Consider the following 24,698-nt stretch of genomic DNA (forward strand, 5'->3'; position numbering starts at 1 on the left):
ACCATCTGCACATACAGAAAAAGACAAATAGAGAACATGTTAGATATTTAAAAAACAAATTTATAAAAAACAACTATACACGTATAACATCTTAAACGTATATGGTTTATTGACGTATAAGTTTTATTTACGTATAAGGTCCAACGTGTAACTTCCTAAGCATATAAGACTATTCACATATAAGGTCCAATAATGTTGATGATCATTCAGTGTATATCACACATATAAGGTCCACCAACGTGTAAGTTCAATCAACGTGTAAGATCAACATTCGTATAAGATCATCAAACGGATAAGTAATTTGATCTTATACGCCATATAAGTAATAAACTCATACGCCGTATAAGTTCAACAAAACTTATACGTTTGACAGTCAACACTAGGTCAATCTACAATTGAACAAATCAGACCATAACGGACAATAAAATATGGACGAATAGGTTTGGAATTACATCGTGAATCACAACCAAAACAAACCCCTATGAAAATAGATCAGATTAAGTCCAAAACTCAAGCAGTTACTGTTCATCTCAAAAAACCCTTTTCAGATTGTCATATAAGCATGTAATTATACCCTCAATGATACTTGTAGTGTGCGAATCAACCACAAGTACAACTAGAAATCAACAACACACAAATATACGGACAATTAATTTGAGTGAAGAACTAGCGTGTATTGAACCAATAAAGAACCCACAGTCGCATACCTTTCTTATATAGACAGTACTTATATGCCCGTATATGTTATTTACTTATACGCTGTATAAGTGAATAACTTATACGCCGTATAAGTCAAACAACTTATACGCCCGTATAAGTTCACCATTTAATTTTGAAAATTTTCAAACAACTTAAACTCTGATATACGATCCAGATTAAGTCCAAACTAATGACCTTAAAGAATCTTTTAAAATTTTGAACCATTTTTGTCTTTTGATTTTAAAAACTAGATCAGATATAACTTTGACTTTGAAATCTTCAAACCGAAACACAAATTAATGTGTTTGATCCAGAAATAAAAACACTAGGATTTGAAACCAATTAAAACTTTTGATTAGAATTTAACCAAGTCCAAGTTAATGACCTCGATGAATTCATTAAAACAATTCATTCCCATTTTTGAATAATTTTTGTCAGAAAACAATCTCTCGATTCCGATTCTTGGATATCCAGACCCGAATCACCTTTCACCATAGTCGAACATAACTCAGAAATGTAAAATATTTTTGGTTTAAAGAAAGAAAAATTGTAAACAAGACAAATATATCAAACGAAGAACGAATAACAAACAAAATGAAACACATATTTTTGTGAGTTGAGCAAGGAGTCATATTGATCAATCCATTCTTCCATCACGGTTTTCAATTTTATTATGTCTGATATTAAGCCGGCTATGGATATTGTTGTCGACTTAGAATTTTCTAAAAAAAGATTCAGAGACATCAGTGATATGATTAAGGTTCAATTAAGCACATCATATCAGAACATGATCAGTTTCTTATCTTGATTCAGGCTTATTTTGATTTTTACCATATCAACCCAACTTGACTTAAACCTTAGAACCAGCAGATCAAAACTTTTAAAAATTTTAACTTTTTGCAATCATAGAATTGGCTTTCCACAACAAGGCATACCCTCGTTATCTAGAAACACATCAACCTTCCTTTACCAAGGAAGAGTATGCACGATTTCATCCGTCGGTTTACATATAGCGTATTCCCCTAGGGTCCGATTCTTAATGGTATTAAGACACGCACAAGGAAGGAACAATGTATGGCTAACATTTTTGATCAAGTCAGTAGTGAAATTTTGTACTTTTGTACATAGAGATCAAGTTTAATGACTTATCAATGGTTCGCTCGCTTGAGCAGGATTTGAAATATTCTTTCAGATACCCAGATGAAAACCGCATAAAGACCTCATGGCTCCAGAAACCTAATGCATCCCATCAATACATGATTGAAGGCCATAAAACCACACACCATTGAAGTGTAGACCATGTACCAGACGCTTTAAAACACTTTATTACACTTTATTTTTCCAATCTACTGAAACATAAGGCTTGAGTATGACAGGCTATTACATTTCTGCCTTCATTACCAAGAATTTTGCTAGAATACTAACCCATCTTTCAACATGAAAAATTATGTTTATATCACTTATTCCCTTACTTATTTGTTCAAAAGCCTACCCATACACCGACTTTAAGCAATAGACTTTTATTCTCAATTTACTGGATTAGGAACAAGACAATCAATGTACTATCATTTTTCTTTTATGCTTCAAAACTCATTTTGAGGAGGAATTTTCTATTGTTTTTTGTATTTTACACATTTTTCAATGTTTTTGACTTTTAAGAATTTTTCAAATGTTTTTGAATTTTACCAAACGGCCCATTTACATTTCATTCTTAGGTAAATGGCTCCCCCGAATATCTACAAGTAAATATCAGGACAAACATATACAAGTATATGTCATTTGAATATGAGAAACTGACATAATTTTCAGCGATAGGTTATATTTGAATTTTTGTTTTTTCTCTATACTAACTGAAATCACAATATTTTTGTATTTTTCGCAAACCAATTCTCCCCCTAAAATCAAAAACCATTTATAGAAAATATTTACAAAGAAAAATTTACTCGGTGAACGGTTACTCAAAAGTCGGAATCCATAACCTCGGTATCTCTCACTTTCCCATTGCCCATAGACTTTATACCATTAAGCCCAAACAAATACAAAAATATGTTTTTTATCAAAAGCTTTAGTAAAAAGATCATATTTTTGTTCATCGGTGTGAATTTTATCTACGGTAATCAACTTCTTCTCGTAACAGTCACGGATGAAGTGATACCGTATGTTAATATGTTTTGTTTTCGAGTGACTTACAGGGTTTTTAGTTACGGATATGGCAGCAGTATTATATACAAACATAGGAGTCGTAAGAAAATTCAAACCATAGTCGCGCATTTGTTGTTGTATCCACAAAACCTGGGAACAGCAGCTAGAAGCAGCTACATATTCAACTTCACAGGTGGATAGCGACACAGTCGTATGCTTCCTGCAGTGCCATGTCACCAGCTTACTACCAAAGAATGGATAGCCGGCGGTGGTAGATTTGGCGTTCAGCTTGTAGCTACCATAGTTAGAATTAGAATATGTTCTCAGCTCAAATACATCGTCTCGAGGATACCAAAGACCGACCCCTGTATTCCCCTTAAGATACCGAATTATCCACTTCACCAACATTAGGTGAGAGACCCTTGGACTGGATTAATATCAGGCACAAAGACAAGTCGGATACATGATGTCTGGCCTAGAAGCAGTAAGATACATGAGGGAACCAATCATAGAACGGCAGAGTGTTTCATCGACCTTCTCCATGATGGGATCAGGACCAATTCCATAATTAACCAGAATAGGAGTGCTACTCAGCGATGAGTCAGCCATGTTGAATTTTTCAAGGATATCATTGACATATTTTGTCTGGTGAATAAAGATCCCATCAAACTCTTGTTCGACTTGCAATCCTAAGAAAAACTTCAACTCTCCCATAGTGCTCATTTCAAATTTCGACTTCATAACTTCCTCAAAATCTTTGCACAGAACATCATTCGTTGACCCAAAAATGATATCGTTCACATAAACTTGGACTATCAGAAAATGACTATCTACTTCCTTAGTGAAGAGTGTACAGTCAATGGTGCCACGAATAAAGCCATTGTCTAACAGATGTTGAGACAACGTGTCATACCAAGCTCTCGGGGCTTGATGTAGACCATAAAGATCTTTGTCAAGCAGGTACACTTTGTCTTTGTGAATCGGATCGAAAACCCCCAGTGGTTGTCCTACAAAGACTTCTTCACCCAATTTACCATTTAGGAAAGCAGACTTAACAACCAACTGGTAGAACTTGAATCCCTTCCAAGATGCAAAAGCTAAGAAAATTCTAATTGCCTCAAGTCTAGCGACGAGAGCATAGACTTCATTGAAATCAATTCCTTCTCTTTGATTATATCCAAGAACCACTAATCGAGCTTTGTTTCTGACAATTATACTGTTTTCGTCCCTTTTGCACTTGAAAACCTTCTTGGTATTAATGCATTGTTTGTTATCTAGTAGATTATCAAGCTTCCATACCCCAAGCTTTTCAAACTGCAATAATTCTTCTTGCATTGCTGCGACCCAACTCTCTTCAGTCATAGCTTGTTTGTATGTCTTCGGTTTAATTTGAGAAATGAAACATTTAAATGAGAACCGATTATGAAGAGGGGCAACTTGAGAATAGTAACAACTCAGGCTTTGGAAATGTGGCTTCGAGTACAAACACCAGAATTAAGATCTCCAATAATATCATCTTCCGGGTGATATGATAAAGTTCGAGGCATAACTTCATAAGGAACTATCACATCATTAGGAAGATTCGTGACGTTTTCATCAGAAAGCACATACTCAGTAGCAACAGGATTAGAAACAACAGTTTCAGGTTGAATCAGCGTTACAATTACATCAGTATGATCTTCACCATCATCGTCAAAAGAAGGTGTTGCTGGAGTATCATCCACATGATCATCATTATCAAGATTCGGATATTCATTTAAGCTTGGAACTTCTTGTTCAACATTGTCTTCAGAAAATAGTTGAAATAACAGCGTTACCATTTCATCAGTAGTTTCTTCTTCAGGAAAAGAGAAACAGCTCCACAAGCTATCATAGTCAAACATCCATGAATCACCTTTTCTTGGAATTGGAGTTGCATACTTTTGACAGTCCACATGTTGTACTTGCACAATACGATTGATGCTAGGTAAAAATACTCTTCTTAAAGGACTAGCATAACCCATGAAGAAATCTTCCACAGACTTTATACCAAATTTACCATCAGGATCCAGAATAGTGCATTGGGATCGAACGGCTCAAGCCACTTCAAAGTAGGCTTACGTTTATTAAGTAGCTCAAAACAGGTTTTGCCATACTTCCTTACTGTTAGGACACGATTAAGATTGTAACAAGCCGAGGCAACAACTTCAGACCAGAAACTCATAGGTAGCTTCGAATCCGCCAGCATCGCCCTAGTAGTTTCAATCAGCGTACGATTCTTTCGTTCAGAAACACCATTTTGTTGTGGTGTATAAGGAATGCTAAACTCATGAAGAATACCCCGGTCATTACAGTATTGAAGTATACGGTTGTATCTGAACTCGGTACCATTGTCGCTTCGAATCCTTAGGATTGGCAAGTTTTCTAACATTTCAAGCTTTTTGAATGGAATCATCAAGTTGTTAAACGTTTCATCCTTCAATTCAAGAAACATTACCCATGAGAAACGTGAACAATCATCAGTGACCACCACGCAGTACAATTCCCCGGTGATACTTTTAACATTCACAGGCCCCAATAAGTCCATATGAACCCTCTCAAACGGTAAGTTGATTGTATTGACAGCTCAAACATTCAGAACTCAAAAGAAAACCTTTAAGATTCACTCCTTCAACCAAATGATTGTGAACAAGATAGTTCATTTTCTGAACATTGATGTGACCCATGCGACGATGCCATAGCAAAGATTCTTTTTCAGATTCTTTGGTTACAAAACACTGAATAGTGCCTTGTGTCGATGAAGCAACATTCATAGTAAGCACATAAAGATCATTTTCCCTTAGTGCTTTCATCAAGATCCACTCTTCTGGGATCTTATACCCAGGCTTGAGAATCAAACAGTCTTGATTTTTAAAATTCGTTGAAAATCCTTTGTCCAAATTTGAGATATGCTTCGTAAGTTGTTCTCCAGCTCAGAAATGTAGTTCACATTTTCAGACATTACTTTCCCATTCGTTAACGTCCCTTCTACAACAATTTGTCCTCCTTGATTTCCTGCGAATCCCACATACCCTCCTCGAATATATTGAACATTTTTAGCAGATGGAGAGTTCCAGTCATGTGTCGAGAGGCTCCATTATCCATTATCCAACGTGAATCGTTGGATTTTGAAAGCCCCTACAAAAATAAGCAGTTAGTGAAACAAGGAAACCATAGCCTTCTTGGTCTTGGGTTGTTTCAATTTTCCATTCAAAACTTTCTCTAAATCATCATATTCAATATTAGACGATGAATCATCAAACAAACATGAACACGATGAAACAACTTGTTCATCCACTTGATTAACAACCTCATTTAAAGACTCAACATTTTCTTCAACTTGATCAATTAACGACTCAGTAGCTTGATTATCAGGTGGACTAACAACTTGTTCATTTGGTGGGTTAACATTTTCATTACTTATAACCTTTACCACCCAATTCTGACCAACAAAACCTTTATTTTTATAAAAAACTATCATTTTTCTTGGCATTCGAAGATTCACGCACTTCGAAAATCACTTTGACATATTCCTTGTCTACACCTCTCTTTAAAATCTTAACAGGTGGAGATGTAGGTTTAGCCACAGGAACATATGGCTATTTGTTCACCACATGTTTACCTACTTCACAAAATCTTTTAGGACACGAATAGAACAAGTGTCCTTATTCATTGCAGCAAAACCACTTTCTCCTATCAACAAATTTGTTAACAGGTAGACCATGATTTTCTTGACTCTCTCTTTCAGCTTTAAGTTTGTAAAACTCACCATTTGATTGCCTTGTAAAGATAGCCTCTTTTTGTGCTTCAGAGGTCTCACCTTTCACAAACACAATATTTTGAAGACAATTTTGCGGTTTTTCAGGCTTTTGGCTATCCTCTTTGTAACAAATACCCTTTCGTTTATAATAAATACCGGTTTTAGCAAATCTTGAGTTTTGATTACCATTTCTACCAGTTTTACCATTTGATTTGGGTTTTGTTTTCTCAGATTGATTACCACTTTTAATACTTTCTTCAGATGAACTTTCAGATTCATACAACACAAATTCAGCAACCATTTTACCAACCTCACTATCACACTCAGAACTATGAACAGATTGAACACCATGTTCATCACATGAAATGTCATGTTGTGGTGAATCAGACATTACATTGAACGCCTTGAAAAATACTTCGGGTTCTTTTGGAAAATAATAACTCCAAGTTGGAGGCGGAACAACATGATATTTTGGAATCTCTTTTGGAACAATGTGATCCAAAACGTATTTAGAAGCTAAATAACTTGTAAGTTGTGTTTCAACACGTTCAGCTTCAATTTTAATCAATTCAAATTCTCTTTTTAGTTCTGCTTTTTCATCCACATGTCAATTAATGACAATTTCTTATCTTCAACCATGTGAGTGAACATAGTAATCGTTTTTTCATCTTGCAAAAATTTGTTTCACTAATTTTTCTCACATGATTGAAGCTTGTCATAAGCCTCTTTCACATTTTGAAAATCAAGAAACATTTTGTTATAATCATTTTAAAGCTAATTAAAATCTGTTATCAACGAATTAATAACAAATTCCTTTTCTTCATGTGATTCACAAATGCGTTGAATTTCATCAGGAGAAAATTTTAATTGACCAGCCATGTTAGCTTGAAGAATAGGAGCATCATCCTCAACAGATATTCCTTCTTGATCAGCCATCTCAGATTTGTCACTTGATTCACTCTTTTATGCAACATCTATCTCACTAGTTTCCTCCTCTAGCTCATCATCACTTCTAAAATCTATCTTCCCATGTGGCACTTCTTCGCCATTGAACCAACCTGTAAAACTTTCAAGTACATTAGGTGGCAAAAATGATTTAAAAATTCATTAGGAATTGATTCAAACTTTTTGGCGACCCCTCAGTAAAAATTTCTTCTTTAGAATCATTCATTCCCTCAATGGCATCTTGAATTTCTTCATCAATATTATCCTCTTGTTTTGAGAACATTCACCAATTATCTCTGCTACATTAGCTTTGTGGATAACTGAATTCCAGTTGAACCCCTCAACAAGTTGAGCATGACAAGGTTTTAAAGACGAAGGTTCATGTTTCTTTTCTGCTTGAGTTAGTGAACTTTGATGATAAATCGCTTGTCGGTTGTAGTCTCGGCCAAACAGATTAGGAGTTGAATCCCCAACTACACGATTGGTACACTCCCTCTTGAAATGTCCTTTTTCTTTGCATATAAAGCTTCTAACCTTTGACTTGTCAAACCAAGCTTAGCAGTTGTTCCATCCAGACAATTTCTCTTAGTGATTTCCCTAAACCTCTGAGCCCTCCGAACCACACTCGCCATGCACCAACGGATGTCCAGCATTTCCTTCTCTTATGGGTTGATCTGGTCATAATCTTCTTTTGTCATATTATAGTTGCCAATACGACCAACAATTAAGCATTCATGTGACTCCAAAACATAAACCAAAAATGCCATGTGCTCTTGAACATTCTCCATAGTAACTCCATTGTTGTTTTTAATATTCACAGCGATATTGCATTGTACAACATCAGAAGGTGGACTTTTTTTTAATGATTGTTCAGGAACATCAGCAGTTGAAGCATTGGTAACGACATAAGAACTTGTGAAATGAGGCATGTTGTTTTGTTGACTAGGTTGAGAAGAACTTCCACCAAAACTGCTATTAGTCACATACGCAGTTTAAATATTTTGACTTGGACCAATCACGGATTGTGAAGGGTTAAAGTACAAACCAATGTCTTGAACAACATATGAACTCTTAATTCGTTGTTTCTTTTTAATCTCCAATTCATGAGCTTCCAATTTTTTGATAAAACGTGCCAAAGTCAATCTATCAAAAGTTATTGGGTTGGATTGTTGAATCATGATGAACATTTCCCACTCATCAGTTAACGAATCTACCAGTTTATCGATCTATTCATACTCCTCTTTAGCAATGCCCAATCTTTTCATCTCATTAACCAGATAGCAATACCTTTCAATTAGTTTAGGCATAGTTTCTCCTTTGAACCTAGAAAAGATGTCAAACTCTTTATTTAGCAAACTAAATTTGGATTTTCTCATATAAGCATTTCCTTTATCTTTGTTCAGCAACGCCTCCTAAATTGAGTGACATGAACCATTATGTTGCAAGAGTTGAAAAATGTCAGACTTTATTGATTGTTGAAACAAGTTCATCATATTTTTCTCACGAATAAACCTAGACTTGTCACCATAGGGTATTTGTGATAACCTATGACTTGTGCCATTTTCATTACTCGGTATGATGTACTCAACTTCAACGGCCTCCCACACATCATAGTTCACGGCTTGCACATACCTTTCAAACTAATCGGCCCAGTTAGGATAATCTTCCATCCTTAGAAGCTTCGGGGGTTTGGTTGATGTCCCCATTTCATTTTCTAGGTTTTTGTTTTGGATAATTGGTGAAACATGTGTAACAAATTTGTTTAAATCTTCCATTTTTGAAAAGCAATCTCTAACCAGCGTATAACCTCAAAAACGTATAACCCTCTTCACCCGTATAACATTTTATCACCGTATAACTCTGGAAAGCGTATAAACCTTGAAACAACGTATAAACTTCAAAACATGTAACCTGGATAAACGTATAACCCTTGAACAACGTATAACTTTTTATACGTTGAAACCAGCGTATAACACTTTATCCGTCCGTATAACTCTGAACCAATGGGTAACCCTCAAGAACGTGTAAACTTATGCGGACCAGAACCTTACACGGACAAACTTAGACGTGGGCGTATCTTATACGCCTATCAGTAAAACTTATACGCCGGATGAAACTGTTGAACATCTTGGATCTAAAACTTGAATTTGAGACAGAAATAACCTCATTCACTCTTGCAGAAATATCAAGTATGTAACCATGATCACAATGACCAAACGAATTGAAAAATCTTCCATAAATCAGTGGATAATTGATAAATTTGTGTTCGGCATATCTAGTTGACCTTTAAATCTTCAAAAATCCATCCAATTGACCTTGAATGTGCTGTAATCGGTCTTAAATATGAGCCTTATGCTCTGATAACACCTGTAGGAACATGATCTTGATCATGTTAAACATCATGTACGTTAACTCATACTGATTAGGACCAATTCAATTATATTTACTATGCGATACGACATAGCGGAATTATATCATAAAGCAGTCACAACACAATAACTCTAAACATTTAGTATATTGGTATCCCAATGAAAGTACAAAATGAATAATCTGTCAACAATTGTTAAAATCTAAACATGAAAGCCTATATATAGATGAACAGTGCAATGTATAAGTTTAAGGCACCGTACAAGCTTATACGGGCGTATACGCTTATCTAGACTTATACGTTTCATCTTACAAACTTTCATCTATTGACAATTTAGCCCCTATCAATCATGCAAATGACATTATAAGCACACAAGACCTAGCATTAGACAAAAATGCTCTAACACATCCCAACACATATCGGGTCGGGCATGGCCACACTAAGTGGCGTAGTGCGACCAAGTTGCATCTACTTGATCAGTTTGTTGTATTGGCTCATTTTCCTCGTTTATGCCACGAACCTGCATTTTAACCATCCAAACCGACGAAGACTCAACCCATAATTATTCTAGAACCCTCCAAACATGTTTTTATCTCCAGGTATTCAAAAATTATTTAAATAAACGAATCAAAGTGTACTGGTTTATCCACCGACAAACGCATTAACCATTCCCTCAAACCCTTATCCTCCCCCATAAATACCCCTCTAGCTCAACCATATTCCCTGCTCATTTTCCCCTATTCCTCCCAAATTGTTTGAATTTGCAAGTTGTTCTAGCTAGTTTTGTTTGAGTTTGACTTAAAAGTCAACATAACCTAATCCTGCACTTCAATCCATTTTGGGTTTATCTTTATGATAGTTTCAGTTGCTCTAAGTTATTTATGGAATTTAGGCCCGATTGGGTCGTTTTCGGGAAGTTTACTCGCTTAACCTTCTAGTTTAAGTTTATATCTAGTAATTTTACTTTATTTTAGTTCTATGTGTTTGGACATGTGGTAATCATTCTCGGCCTCACACCAAGTCAGGGCCCGAACCAAAACCGAACACACATTTAAACACTTTAAATTAACTTTTGAGCAACAATGTTCCATAAAACATTTTAGATCTGAGTTTTACTTTATAATTTAGTTCTATGGTGTTGGACAATTGATAACCATCCTCGGTTTCATACCGAGTCAAGGACCAAACCAAACCAATCCAAACCGAGCACTCATTTAAGCAGTTTTAAACAACCATGTTGCATAAAATACTTTAGATATAAGTTTTTCCTTATATTTTAGTTACTATATGGTTGTTATGGATATGTAGAACAAATATTGGCTTGAGCCTAAGTTTTGGGTAAAAACCGAGTAAAACCAAACAGTTGTTTTAACAGATTAGTTAATGTTCAAACCACCGAAAGTTCAATCTATCTTTTTAGTTATGTTTTGCTTTTATTTCTCATATTACTTAAGATTTTGGAAGTGTTGGAAAAATTGGCTTAAACCATGTTTCGGATAAAAACCAAGTACTCATCTTACAAAAGTCGAACTACTCACTTTATTTCTCATATTACAAAAGTCAAACTACTCATCTTAATGAGCTAGTCACCGTTCGAACCACCAAAAATCTTTCCTAACCTTTTTAACTTATGTTTCACTTAAAATAATTTATATTGATAAGATTATGGTATGTCAGAACCAAACTTGGTATCATACTAAGACCGGGTCGACTTACACTCGCTTAAACCCGAGTTTGGGACTATAATTAATAAAATTCCCAAACTAGTTTAAGCTAATGATTTTATTGAAATAATTCATATTTTTAAATAGTTTGGTAAATTGTTGTAGGATTTGGTACTTTATCAAGTCCCGAACCGACTAAACCAAACAAATTGTTAAAAGTTGAATCTTAATTCTTACATTTGCGGGATCGTGCACACTAGAACTAAACCGACTCCCCTATGTAAACCTTAACAAAGGTTAAGTATGTAGAACTTTTAGAAGAATGGAGGATCGTAAAAAAGACGTGTAGGAACGTGTATGATGATATTTACTCCCAAATACTACGTTCGGAATCCATAGTATTGGTGAAAAACACAATGAAATCTTTTAACTTCTTTATTATATTCATCAATAGCAGCAAAGTACAAAGGAATATGAAAAATATCAATACCTATACTTTTTGGACCCAAAGGTCAGAATGGACCAAAAATCCAACGTATATGTCAAGCAAAAAACTATTTGTAGGCATGACATAGGCTTCTACGCCGTGTAAGTTATACGGGGCATAAGTTATGTGCCGTATAAGGTTATACGTCGTATAACCTGTTATACATTCAAACATCAAAACACATTGTCAGGTACCAATTTACCCACTTAAGTACACAATAATCAGTATCGTAACCAACACAAACGTGTTGACAAGATGGTTACGAATTATGCTTTTGTGAAAAAATCAATGAATATTAAAGGCGGAATCAATAATACTCAAATTGTTGCTTAGCAAACAGAAATGTAACAAACACACAAAGTAACTCAAAAGATTTCCATTTATTTTTTGAAGGATACAATGAAAATCAATTAGCGTTTCTAGGTGGAATGCCTGTACAAAGAAATTCTTTTCAAGGAAGAGACAACCGTCAAATCACAATATTTTCTCTGTGTCCATTGTCATAGGCGTGTCCTAAAGTCTTCTTAAATAGGCATGCCCTAACACCTTATAGAAACCCTAATGATTGATTCTTATCATATTCAAACATATTACAAATACTACAAGTGTAAACAGGTCTTCGAGTAAGCTTGTATGCTTTTGTCCTTTTCGAGCAGACCTGGTAACCATTAACTGTGCTTGGAACAGTTTTCCGAGTAAGCTTTACTTATGATATTTTAGCAGACTTCAATGTTCATGATAATATCAAACTTTGCTCGATATATATCATACGAGCAAACTTGTTCTTTATGGATCCCTTCAACATTTTGTCATAAACTTATTTGAACAAGTTCAAGTGTGCTAGTGACACTGTAGCTTACTAGAGGTTGAACCTTACTCGCTAGAAGTCCTTAGAGTAATTTCTTTAATAACTTCCTTCAAGTTTTCTTGGGCCATTGTTTATTGACAAACCTTGCTCGATCCACCAAAATACTTGGTTTTAGCATGGTTTAGTCAAGGGTTTGCTCGGAGGAAACCGATCTTGCTTGACTTGAAAAACAACCTTGCTTGATGAAATGTAGTTTGCTCGAACTACCATTCTGAAGACTTCAAGAAGATAACCTTGCTCGTAAAGCAAAATACCTTTCTTGAATAAGTTTAGGCTTGATCGAAGGCCTAAGTTTGCTCGGTTTCCATACTTAGCCATTTTTTGAGGAGGTTGAGAATATTCCAATCTTCCTTTGTCATATTCTTATCCCAACAATTTCCTCTAGATTGGAAAAACCTCAGCTGCACCAAAAAACTTATTTGTTACATACACTTTTCAAAAATACACATCAAATTTATAAAAGCAAATTACATTACATAAAAAAAATTATATAATAGATTTTTTTCTCTTGGACATTACATATCAAATTTAAAACATTTAAAACAGAAAAATAAAGAGGATTGTCGTCTTCTGGAGCTTCCTGTCTCTGACCTTCTGTCATATTTCACTGTAGCGGCCTTTTCCTTAAATAATGTAGTCTCCTTGTGGTGTGGATGTTGAGAAGGCAGATTACATCTGATTATATCCTCAAGATACTCCACATGAAGATACTCTAGGTCAGTATCATGCCATATTATGCCCAAGGCCAGTCCATCTAATTTTATTAAAATAAAACATTAACTCTTATGTTCATAGACTATCTTTGAGATTCTTCCATATTTCTGGACTTCATAATTGGGCCTTGACATTTGTTGCCTCATGCTGATGCATTACTCATCTTGGCCAGAGGATTTGAGTATGTTTTTGCTTTCTTGTAAGATGCTTCAATCATCATGATATCACTCATCATCCTCTGCCTCTTTGTCCGTTCAGTTTGAGAGAGCTCCAGCTTCCTTTTCTTGTTGAGTAAAGGAAATCCCTTTCTAGATTGATCTTTTAGGAATATTGAAAGTTCATTCCTTTGTTGAGAGGCAAATCCGTCTTTCTTGATAATCATATAGGTTGACTATGGCCATTTATTCGGGTTGCTCTTTATTGAAATTTTGGAAGTCATCTTTGAAAACAACTGTCTTTAATGCACCACTAGACATGATCACCTTGACGGTCTTAGTTCTTGAGTCAAAATACGGATATTTTCGGTAGTTCAACCTCTGAAGGTGGCCTTTGTTGTCTTTGAAGTGTTGACCTTGTTGTTGGAATAAGAATACTTACAGCAGAGACCCTTGGATTATATTTACTTCTGGTTTCAGGTCTTCTCACATGCCGTGTTTGTTCAAACAAATTCACAATTTGAGCCTTTTTCATAATGATCAGCTTTAGATAGTCTCCCCTTCTATAGATAAGATTGTGATCATTCCCATTGTTTCTCTATAGAGTTGCTCAGTGGGAGTAGATATTTGTGTTTGTATTGGTTCCCTTCTAGGTCCACATTGGAAGGATAATAATCTTCTTTGTTCTTCTTCCAGCCTCTACCAATGCACCTCTTCATCATAAAAGAGTTCTTTGAGTTGTGCCTTTCCAAGGTTATCAAATACGCTTTCAGCCATTCTCTTGCTTAGCATGAGACCTTTTAGAGTTTTGATCCTATTCTCATCTTCCCACGGCAATAAATTTACTTTTGCACTTGATTCAGCCGGTTCCTCTTTCACTTTGATCAATTTTGGAGTGGTCTGAGTTTGCTTGAAAGACTGAACTTTCATCTCCTCCCTTTACATTGACAATTCAGATTCATAAAATCTTTTCTTTTCACTATCAGTCATCTTTTTCACTCTTTCTCCTTCACCTCTATCATCCAACAATCTTTCCACCAATATCTCCCTATCTTTAGGTAATTTCTCCTTTGACTTTTCAACCAATATTTCTTTAACAGTACTAGGATCAGATTGGATTTTCTTTGAAATTTTCTTGAATCTTTATTCAACTTCCTTCTTGCTCATGATAGAAACCTGCTCAATACTTACACCATGTTCAATTAAGAATTTACATTTTCCTCCATACCTTTTATATAACTGATCAATTCTATGTTTATCATAAGAACCTTTTCTTCTCAACCTTTCCTTCTCTTCTTTTTCAATTCTTCCCTTTGTAGATCTGTACACACCTTCAAGATCATCATAAATCATGTGTCTTAATTTTTTGTCTGAGAAGTTGTGAAGCCTCAGATAAGGCATAAATCTTTGAGTATTTCTATTCTTCTTCTCCCTTAATTTTTTGATCTCCTTTATCTTTTCTTCATGTAGAGAATTCAGCTCCTCATAAGTCATTATTTCCAGTTTCTCAAATTGAAAACCATGATTCATCAAGCTGATTATTCTGGAATCTTCTCTTTTTATTTCATCAATCCGGGCTTGAATATTTTCTTTATGTGTTTTTGCAAGATCCACATGAGGAGAGTCATGTACCTCTTCTTTATTTTTATCAGCCACTTCATCATCATCATCATCATCATCATCATCATCAACATCATCATCATCATCATCATTTAGATCATTTAGGGCATCAATTTGTGGTTCATTTTCAGAATGATCAATAGGTTTCACAACCTCATAGTAATAGCATGAATAGCCCTTTTCTTCTCTTAGGGCATAACCTCCTCAGGAATATTTCCTGCTTCGAAAATCTTTCTTTTCCTTGTATATCTTAACAAGTTAGCAGGCCGACTTTTCTCATCTTTCTTAATTTCAACAATTATTCTTTGGTTCATCATCTCACTTGCTTCCTTTATCATTTCCTCTTGTATTGTCTTTGCATTATAATCAACAACTAGCTGAGTATCAACCTTTTATTTTTCAGGCTCATCAGTAGCAGTGGGAATGGTCAATTTAGGTTCAGGAGATTTAGGTTTAGCCTCAAGGGATTTAGGTTATTGGAATTGATAGATAACAATGGCAAGAGAGTTATCAGCATCCTCTGCTTGCTGCAACCTCAACAACCCTTCTATAACCCATTGTTCAAGTTCCCCTTTATCTTCTTCCAGTTTCTTCCTTAGGTCAAACTCCTCCAACATAATTCTCTGATCCTCCAATTCTTTATCAGTTAAAAATCTGTTAATCATCTCACTATGTATCCACTCTCCCACAATCTTATCATGTCTTTTAATAGCTTCTTCAACTGATTCATCAACAAAGAAGACCTTATCACTCGACTTAATTCTTTTGTGTTTCAAGGGTTGTAGCTAGCCTTCTTGCTCAACCACTGCCTTACCTTTGATTTTCCTCTTTTCATCTTTAATATACTCAAGTCTGGATGGGCCTACTTCCTTCACCACTTTGGGTGGGAAGTCTTCAGGGAATTCATCAATTTCCTCTGAATAAGTCATTAATGTAACACAAAGTGTACACATTTTAGCATCAAATTATCCTCTTATTTTGGTAAAAATCCATGCAAATTCGTTATATTTAGTACTTCATTGAGTTATTTATGAGTTTGGAGGTCCGGGCGCCCGCCCGACGAAGAAACAATGAAAAGATGGCGCTTTTTGGAAAAAAAACAAGAATCTGCCAATGGTGCATGACCATGCTGAGAAACTGCACCGTCATGCAATTTATGTATATAATGGTGCACCTTTATTGGAACCTGTGCACATCTGATACAGTGCCAAAAGTGAAACTGCACCATCATGCACTTTTTATGCACTTCCGTGCACTTCCGAGGTCACAAGGCCGTGCACTGTCCGATGCAGAGAACAAGACATATCAACTTTGAATGTGCACTAGCTAGTGCCGGAAATTCACGACCATGCACTTTTGTGCATGACCATGCACTATTTTTGGAACCTGCAACTCTGATCAGCCGAAAGTAAAAGCTTGGCTAACCGAATTTGGTGCACGACCATGCACTTTTTGTGCATGACCATGCGCTTTGTCCAGAAGCTTATAAACACTTATTTTCACTTCATTTTGGTGTGTGGAGCCTTGGTGATTCTCTCTCAACTCTTGAAAATTAGTTTATATGTTCCTGAGAGTTTGAAGGCTTCCACCATCCTCAAGATCCATCATTCCATCCTTCAATCCTTGCTTGATCTTAGTTTTCATTCCTTTGTTCTTGAACATGTTTTGTAAGCTTATTTCTAGTTTGATTGTAGTTGTATTAAGCCTTATGGGCTAATTACTTTTGCTATCTAGACAATGTTGAAACTCTTATTAATGTGATATATTTATTATCTATGTATGATTTTGGTAAAGTGGTTATCTTTCTTATCTTTCAAGAATATGGTTGAATTTATAAATTGATATTGATGGTCTGCATGCTTGTTATAGTTACATAACGTTGTTAGTTTTGTAAATGTTTAGGCATTCATGTTGGAAAACTATGTTCTAGATGTTTGTTTGTAAACTTTGAATGTTCATGTAGTCTTTGTTTACATTACTAAGTTAGGAATGACTAGGAAAAATTAAATTGATTATATAATTATTGATGTGTATGAAACCCTACACTTAATATTGGAAAATTGATGAGTGTTGTTATTTGCTAGTATTAGGTTGCTTTATTGAAATCTAGTATTTATGTTTAGATTCATGATTTTTTGCCATATCATTGCTATTTTGTCATGTTAATAGAGTGGATTCTTGTCTAAGTAGTTTGTTGGATTGATTGTTTTTCTTGTATTTTTACTTGCTTTGTTTTCATTGTATGTTAGTTTAATTAGTTAAATATTCAAATCAATATTTATTTGTTCGGTTGGTCGTTAACAAATATTTAGTACTAGAAAGTTGTCGTGTCCATGGATTGATACTCGGTTCTTACCGACACTTTATTACAAACGATAGGTACACTTCCCTTTCTTTTGTGGTTTAGTTGTATGTGAAAGCCTATTTTAAAACCCGATTTGTGTGGAACTTTTACTTAGATTATTATATATATATATATATATATATATATATATATACTCACACGTTAAGTTTTTGGCGCCGTTGCCGGGGACACGGTGATTTTTAAGGAACGATCCGAGTCTTTAATTAGCCTTGTTGATATTTTTGATCTTTGTTATTTTATTTTATTTCATTTTTATTCATCTTATTTTTTATTTTTGTTTAGTTTCATGTTATTTTCCGTGTCTTTGTTAGTTTTCCGTTCCGCGTTCATCCGGGTGATGAATGTCCACCACGCCCGGTCCTGAGCTTGTTTCACCTCTTTATGAGCCCGAGCGACATCTTCGAAAAGGTTTGAGGAGGATAGCACGTGAGGTTGCCGAGGTCATTGAAAACGAAGAAGTGTAGGATACCGACGCCCCCGAGGTAGAAGAAGAAGAGATGGCGGACCCGAACGATTAAGGTCACATGGACGACTTTGCCACACCATCACTTGAAGGTTATGACAGCAGTGTCACGCATCCCAAGATTGACGTGAGTTTCGATATCAAGTCGAGAATCATTCATATGATTGAAAATTCTATTTCTTTTCATCGTCTCCAGAGCGAGGACCCTCATGCTCACGTTTCACATTTCCTTCGATTATGTGCGACATTCAAAATTAATAACTGTTCGGATGATGCCGTGAAACTTAGACTTTTTCCATTCTCACTTCGCGGGACTGCTCTGGAGTGGTTAGAGGCACTCCCTTCCGGTTCCATCACCACTTGGAATCAATTAGTTGAGCAGTTTCTTCTTCAATATTTCCCACCCGATAAAACTGTTAAATTCTAAGCAAACATCACTGGTTTTCGTGTCGATGATGATGAGTCACTTCATGCCACATGGGAGAGGTTCAAGGGCTTGTTTATAAAATGCCCTCATCACATTTTGAGTCATGGGCTTCAATGCCATACATTCTTTGACACTTTATTCGGGGCACAAAAGCAAGCCGTCGATCAGGTTGCGGGAGGAGATTTCAGTAGGTGTACCCCAAATGAGGCGCTTGATATCTTGGAGAAAGCCACTAAGAAGAGTTTCGCGTATAATCCGCCTCGTAGTATTCCTTTCTCTAAGGGTGTTCATCACGTTGATTCGAACACCATTATCTCCGCCCAATTAGAAGCTCTTACTAAAAGATTTAACCAAATGCAATCCGATCTTTTCAAATCTAGTTCCCGTTGCGGGGTGTGTGACGTAAAACACCAGACCAGTCAGTGCCAGCAGGCCATGGTTGTGGAGGATGTTGACTTTGTGGGCCGCCAAAACAATGCCTACGGCAACACCTATAACCCGGGATGGAGAAACCACCCCAATTTCAACTGGAAAGATGATGGTAGCAATTAAAATCAAATGCCATCGGGTTTTGACAGAACGCCAAATTAACAAAGTCAAACCCAAAATCAATCTTACTAGCAAAATCCTCAATTTCAAGGTTCCAGCAGTGGTAATTAGTCAGGTGGGGGGACTAGTGTTGAAAGCATTTTGTCCCAACTTTTGGCTAAGACCGAGACCTCAAACAAATTGGCTGAGCAAAGGAACCTGAAAATTGATGAGACTCTCCAGAGGCATGATCTTGAGTTGAGGAATCAGAAATCGTCCATGCGAACAATTGAAAATCAAGTGGACAGATTGCTCAACTCCTCTCTGGGATACAACAGGGTAACCTTCCTAGTAACACCTAAGGCTATTACCCTGAGGAGTGGTAGTACTACATTTCCTGTTGACGCATCGGTTTCCACACCAAAACCGATTGCTGATGAGATCGAGACTGAGACTCCTGGTGAGGTGCACTTGAGGCTAGACCCAGCAAGTACCGCACAACCCAGTGAGCCAGTCAGGACTTATGTTCCTCCCATTTTTCATACCCAGGCCTTTTGAAGAATTAGAAGATGGAAAAGCAGTATGGGAAATTCTTAGAGCTTTTTAAGCAGTTACACATTAATCTTCTGTTCCATGATGCCTTGAAAGAAATGCCGAAGTATGCTAAATTCTTGAAATATGTCCTTTCGAATAAGAAGAAGTTGAAGGACCTTTCTTGTGTAACTTTGAATGAGGAGTGTTCCGCGGTCCCTAAAAATAAATTGCCCAAAAAAATGATCGATCCGAGCAGTTTCACCATTCCTTGTTTGATCGGTAGTTTGTCGGTTAGTAATGCTTAGCCGACCTAGATGCTAGCATAAACTTGATGCCTTATTCCGTTTTTTCCAAACTAGGTGAGCATAAGCCTACTTGCAGGAGCATCCAGCTTGCCGACCATTCTGTGAAATATCCTCGCGGTATAGTTGAGAATAAGCTTGTGAAAATCGACAAATTTGTGTTTCCTATCAATTTTGTGATCTTAGACATGGATGAGAATAAAAATGTACCACTTATCCTAGGTCGTCCTTTTCTAGAGCTCTCATTGATGTCTGCACCGACAAACTCAGTGTTAGAGTTGGAGATGAGGTGGTAACCTTTGATATTGGGAACTCCATGCGACACCCACAGGATCATGATGACGTGCTTTATATTGATACCATTGGACACGTGTGAACACCTTCAGGACACGGGTGAGGAGAGTTCTCTTGATACTTAGTTGATTAGTGGAGATGGTTCTGACCTTGTCATTGAGCCTCTACTTGAGGAGTTGGTCTATGGTGTAGACCACGAGCCTCCTGAGTGTTTAGAGAAAATTGATGATGTCTATCGCGTTGCCGAACCTAAGGCAAAACCTTCTGTTGAGGACCCACCATCCATTGATCTTAAGGAACTCCCGTCCCATTTGGAGTATGCCTTTTTGAAGGATGGGTCCCGCTTGCCTGTTATCATTTCTTCGAGTTTGTCGAGTGAGGAGAAGGTTAAATTGCTTACGGTTCTCAAAAGGCACAAGCATGTGATCGCTTGGAAGATCATGGATATAAAATGGATTAATCCATCCTTTTGTACCCATAAGATCTTGATGGAGGAGGAGTACAAACCTGTGGTGCAACATCAAAGGCGTCTCAACACTAATATGCAAGACGTTGTGAAGAAAGAGGTCATTAAGCTACTCGATGCTAGATTGATTTATCCGATCTCTGATTCCCCATGGGTGAGCCAGGTTCAGGTTGTCCCTAAAAAGAGCGGTATGACGGTTGTAATGAATAAGAAAAATGATTTAATTCCGACTCATACCTTCACAGGATGGAGAGTTTGCATTGATTACCGCAATCTCAATGACGCCACGAGAAAGGTTCATTTTTCCCTCCCATTTATCGATCAGATGTTAGAACGACTGTCGGGAAAAATATTGTTTTCTCGACGGCTTCTCGGGATATTTTCAGATCCCCATCTCTCCTGAGGATCAGGAGAAGACGACATTCACATGTCCCTATGACACATTTGCCTAACGACGGATGCCCTTTGGATTGTGTAATGCCCCATCCACGTTTCAGAGATGTATGGTGGCAATTTTTCATGATATGGAGAAAATGTTGGCTAGGTGCGAAGAAGCCAACCTTGTTCTTAATTGGGAGAAATGACACTTCATGGTGAATAAGGGAATTGTATTAGGGCATAAGATTTCACAGGCGGGGCTTAAGGTCGATCGAGCAAAAATTGATACCATATTTAAGCTTCCGCCACCAAATTCGGTGAAGTCTATTAGGAGTTTTCTTGGTCACGCGGGTTTTTATCGGCGATTCATAAAGTATTTTTCCCAAATCGCCCGCTCGATGACTAAGATCCTTGAGAAGGATGCCCCGTTCGTTTTCTCCTCCGAGTGTCTTCATGCATTTGAGTTGTTGAAGGAGAAATTGGTGAACGCTCCTATCATGGCAGCCCTTGACTGGACTCTTCCTTTTGAGTTGATGTGTGATGCTATCGCTTTTGCAGTCGAGGCGATTTTAGGTCAAAGACATGATAAGCATTTTCACCTTATTTACTATGCGAGCAGGACTCTGAATGACGCGCAGGAGCATTACACGACTACTGATAAAAAGCTCCTTGCGGTCGTCTTTGCATTCGATAAATTTCGGTCTTATCTTGTCCTTTCTAAGACCAGCGTGTTCACGGGTCATGCAACACTTCGTTATCCTTTCAGTATATAAGATGCGAAGCCAAGACTCATTCGTTGGATTTTATTGATGCAGGAGTTTGACATTGAGATCCGTGACAAAAAGGCGCTAAGAATGTCGCGACCGATCATCTTTCTCGTCTTGAGTGCTCAGCTTCATCGGAACAAGTGGGGGTCCACATAAATGACAATTTCCCCCTCGAGTTTCTCATGCATGTCGAGACGCGAGATGAAGATCATCCTTGGTTAGTGGACATCGCGAATTTTCTTGCAAGTGGGATCGTTTTAAAGGGCCTTACTCACCAGCGAAAGAAGAAATTCTTTTCTGATGTTAAGCATTATTTTTGGGAGGATCCCTATTTGTTTCGTGTCGGAGCCGATCAGCTCGTGCGTAGGGTTTACGGTGATGAAGCACGCAAAATCCTGAGTCACTACCACGAGTGCCCGAACGGAGGACACCATGGAGCCACATCCACCGCGAAGAAGGTCTTTGACGCCAGTTTATTTTGGCCAACCATCTTCCGTGATGCTCATGACATGGTGCAATCTTGTGATGCTTGCCAAATGGCAAGCAACATCTCATCACGAGACGAGATGCTCCAGCGACCGATTCAGGTTTGTGAGGTTTTTGATGTGTCGGGCATCGATTTCATGGGACCTTTCCTTACTTCTTTCACCCACCGTTTCATCCTAGTAGCCGTTAACTATGTTTCAAAGTGGGCCGAGGCGCAATCCTTGCCCACTAATGACGCTAGGTCGGTGGTGAAATTCTTGAGGATTGGCCCGAGAAGCTAGGTCGGTGGTGAAAGCCTTGCCCACTAATGGCGCAAGCCTTGCCCACTAAAGACGTTTAGTTAGAACCATAAGGATTGGCCTGAGAAGCTGGCGCATTGTAAGATTTTTGTACCTCCTACAAAACACCGATTAGGATGAAACCATTTAAATTGGTGTACGGGAAAGCGTGTCATCTCCCTGTTGAGCTCGAGCATAAAGCCTATTGGGCTTTGAAAAGTGCTAATCTTGATCTTGCATGTGCGGGCAAAAACAGGTTTGGTCAAATTCCTGAGCTTGAGGAATTGAGATGCCAAGCATATGAAAACTCGAGAATTTTCAAGGAGATGACTAAAAGGATTCATGAAACCCGCTTGAAGGACCACAAACAATTCCAAGTGGGCGATCGTGTTTTGCTTTACAATTCTCGCCTTTGTTTATTCCTTGGGAAATTTAAATCTCGATGGTCCGGCCCCATTAGTGTGAGGAAAGTATTTGACTACGGTGCAGTTGAGATCGGTCATGAGGATGGACGCATTTTCAATGTGAACAGTCAACGTTTGAAACACTATTTGGGTGAGCCTGTCGAGGTTGCTTTGGAGGTTCTCGCCCTCCACCCCATGAAATAAGTATGGGGAGTGTGAGTCTAGCTATCGATTCCTTCAAAATTTAGCATGTTTAGGAATTTCATAGTTTTTTTTGTGTGTTATGTGTTTCTTTGTGTTTATTTTTATTTGTGCAGTACTTTGTTGGTGTGTAGACTTTATCTTATGGATTGTATTGTGGATTTGGTTCTTTTGTTATGTTATGGATTCGAAATTGTTGTGTTTATTTGGCATGTCAAGGGCATGTTTTGGTTTGTTTTGTTTTTCTTTGGTTGCTTTGACAGGTTTGTTGTTGGATGCTCACGGTCGCATGGTCGGGTCTTTGGATTGTCACATTGCCGAGTCTTGGGAGTCACCTTCTGGCAGTTTTCTGGATTTCATGGGATTTTTTCTGTTCTCTCTTTTGCTCTTTACTTTTATAGTTTTTTGTTGTACATCGAGGGCGTTATACAATTCAAGTGCGTGGAGGGAATTTGAACTTTGTTTGTCTAAAATTAATTTTTTTTGCAAAACTCCTAAATATATTTTTGTAACAAATAATAACCATTAAGCAATTTTTAATTCAAACTTTAATTGCATTGTCCTGAAAAACATATCTTTATGATATTCAGGTCGAAAATCGTTAAAAAGACATACCTTTAAATATGACAAACAAAAAGATTCACATTCTTCCTTTGCAAAAATTACTCATTCCCCCCGTTTCCGTGAGTTAACCACATCAGTTGTTTTTGCTCATGTTTTTGCGGGCAATTGAGTGAGCCGAGTGACTATTGCAAAGTAGAACTTGTTGTTGGCATGCATTTCAAACCATATACACATACATAGTATAAACCATTTGAGGAATTTAAGATAAACCCATGTCTAGCCATTTTTCATTTATATTTCCCTTACCCACATTACTCCCCTAGTAGCCCATGTTTAGCCTTTTCCCGTGTTTTTCTTTTTCGCCCTATTATTTTATCGCCCACTTAGCCATAAAGCCATTTATTTGTCACCCATTTTTGGTTAGAAATCTGGTTCGGCTAAGTTAGTTTGTTTTTCATTTCATTGTCATGAATTTAATCACTTGGGAATATTAGAAGCACAATGCTATCTCTCAAAGTGTTTTATTAGTTTGTATTCATTTGTATAGTCTTTATCAAAAAAAAAAAAGAAAAGAAAGAAAAAAAAGCAAAATAAAAAGAAAAAGAAAAAAGAAAAAAAAAATGTTCCAAGAAAAGAACAAGAAATTTAGTTCATCCTATATTGATGAAGTTTGATTTAAAAGAGAAATTTTTGGTTCGTTAGCTCTCAGTTCGTTTAAACCACTTGGTTTAGTTAGTTTTTATTTATAGCTAGCTTAGTTTCGGATTTTCTAGCCTTTTAGCCACTTTTCCCAAAAATTCC

The 24,698-nt window shown here is 37.0% G+C and overlaps 1 protein-coding gene and 1 non-coding gene across 2 annotated transcripts; one reads left to right on the forward strand and one right to left on the reverse strand.

The window, feature by feature from the left end:
• Positions 1-18,686: 18,686 nt before the first annotated feature.
• Positions 18,687-18,793, reverse strand: LOC143622556 (small nucleolar RNA R71). Its single transcript, XR_013151730.1, has one exon. It is a non-coding gene; the product is annotated as a small nucleolar RNA R71 (small nucleolar RNA).
• Positions 18,794-22,865: 4,072 nt separating this feature from the next.
• On the forward strand, positions 22,866-23,336 carry LOC143622548 (uncharacterized). Its single transcript, XM_077093661.1, has one exon. It carries the CDS (start codon positions 22,866-22,868, stop codon positions 23,334-23,336), a length of 471 nt encoding a protein of 156 aa, XP_076949776.1.
• Positions 23,337-24,698: the final 1,362 nt, after the last annotated feature.

Source organism: Bidens hawaiensis, unplaced genomic scaffold (genome assembly GCF_021521415.1).
Source record: "Bidens hawaiensis isolate Kalapana, Puna unplaced genomic scaffold, B.hawaiensis_p1.1 tig00003217_1, whole genome shotgun sequence".
Lineage (NCBI taxonomy): Eukaryota > Viridiplantae > Streptophyta > Magnoliopsida > Asterales > Asteraceae > Bidens > Bidens hawaiensis.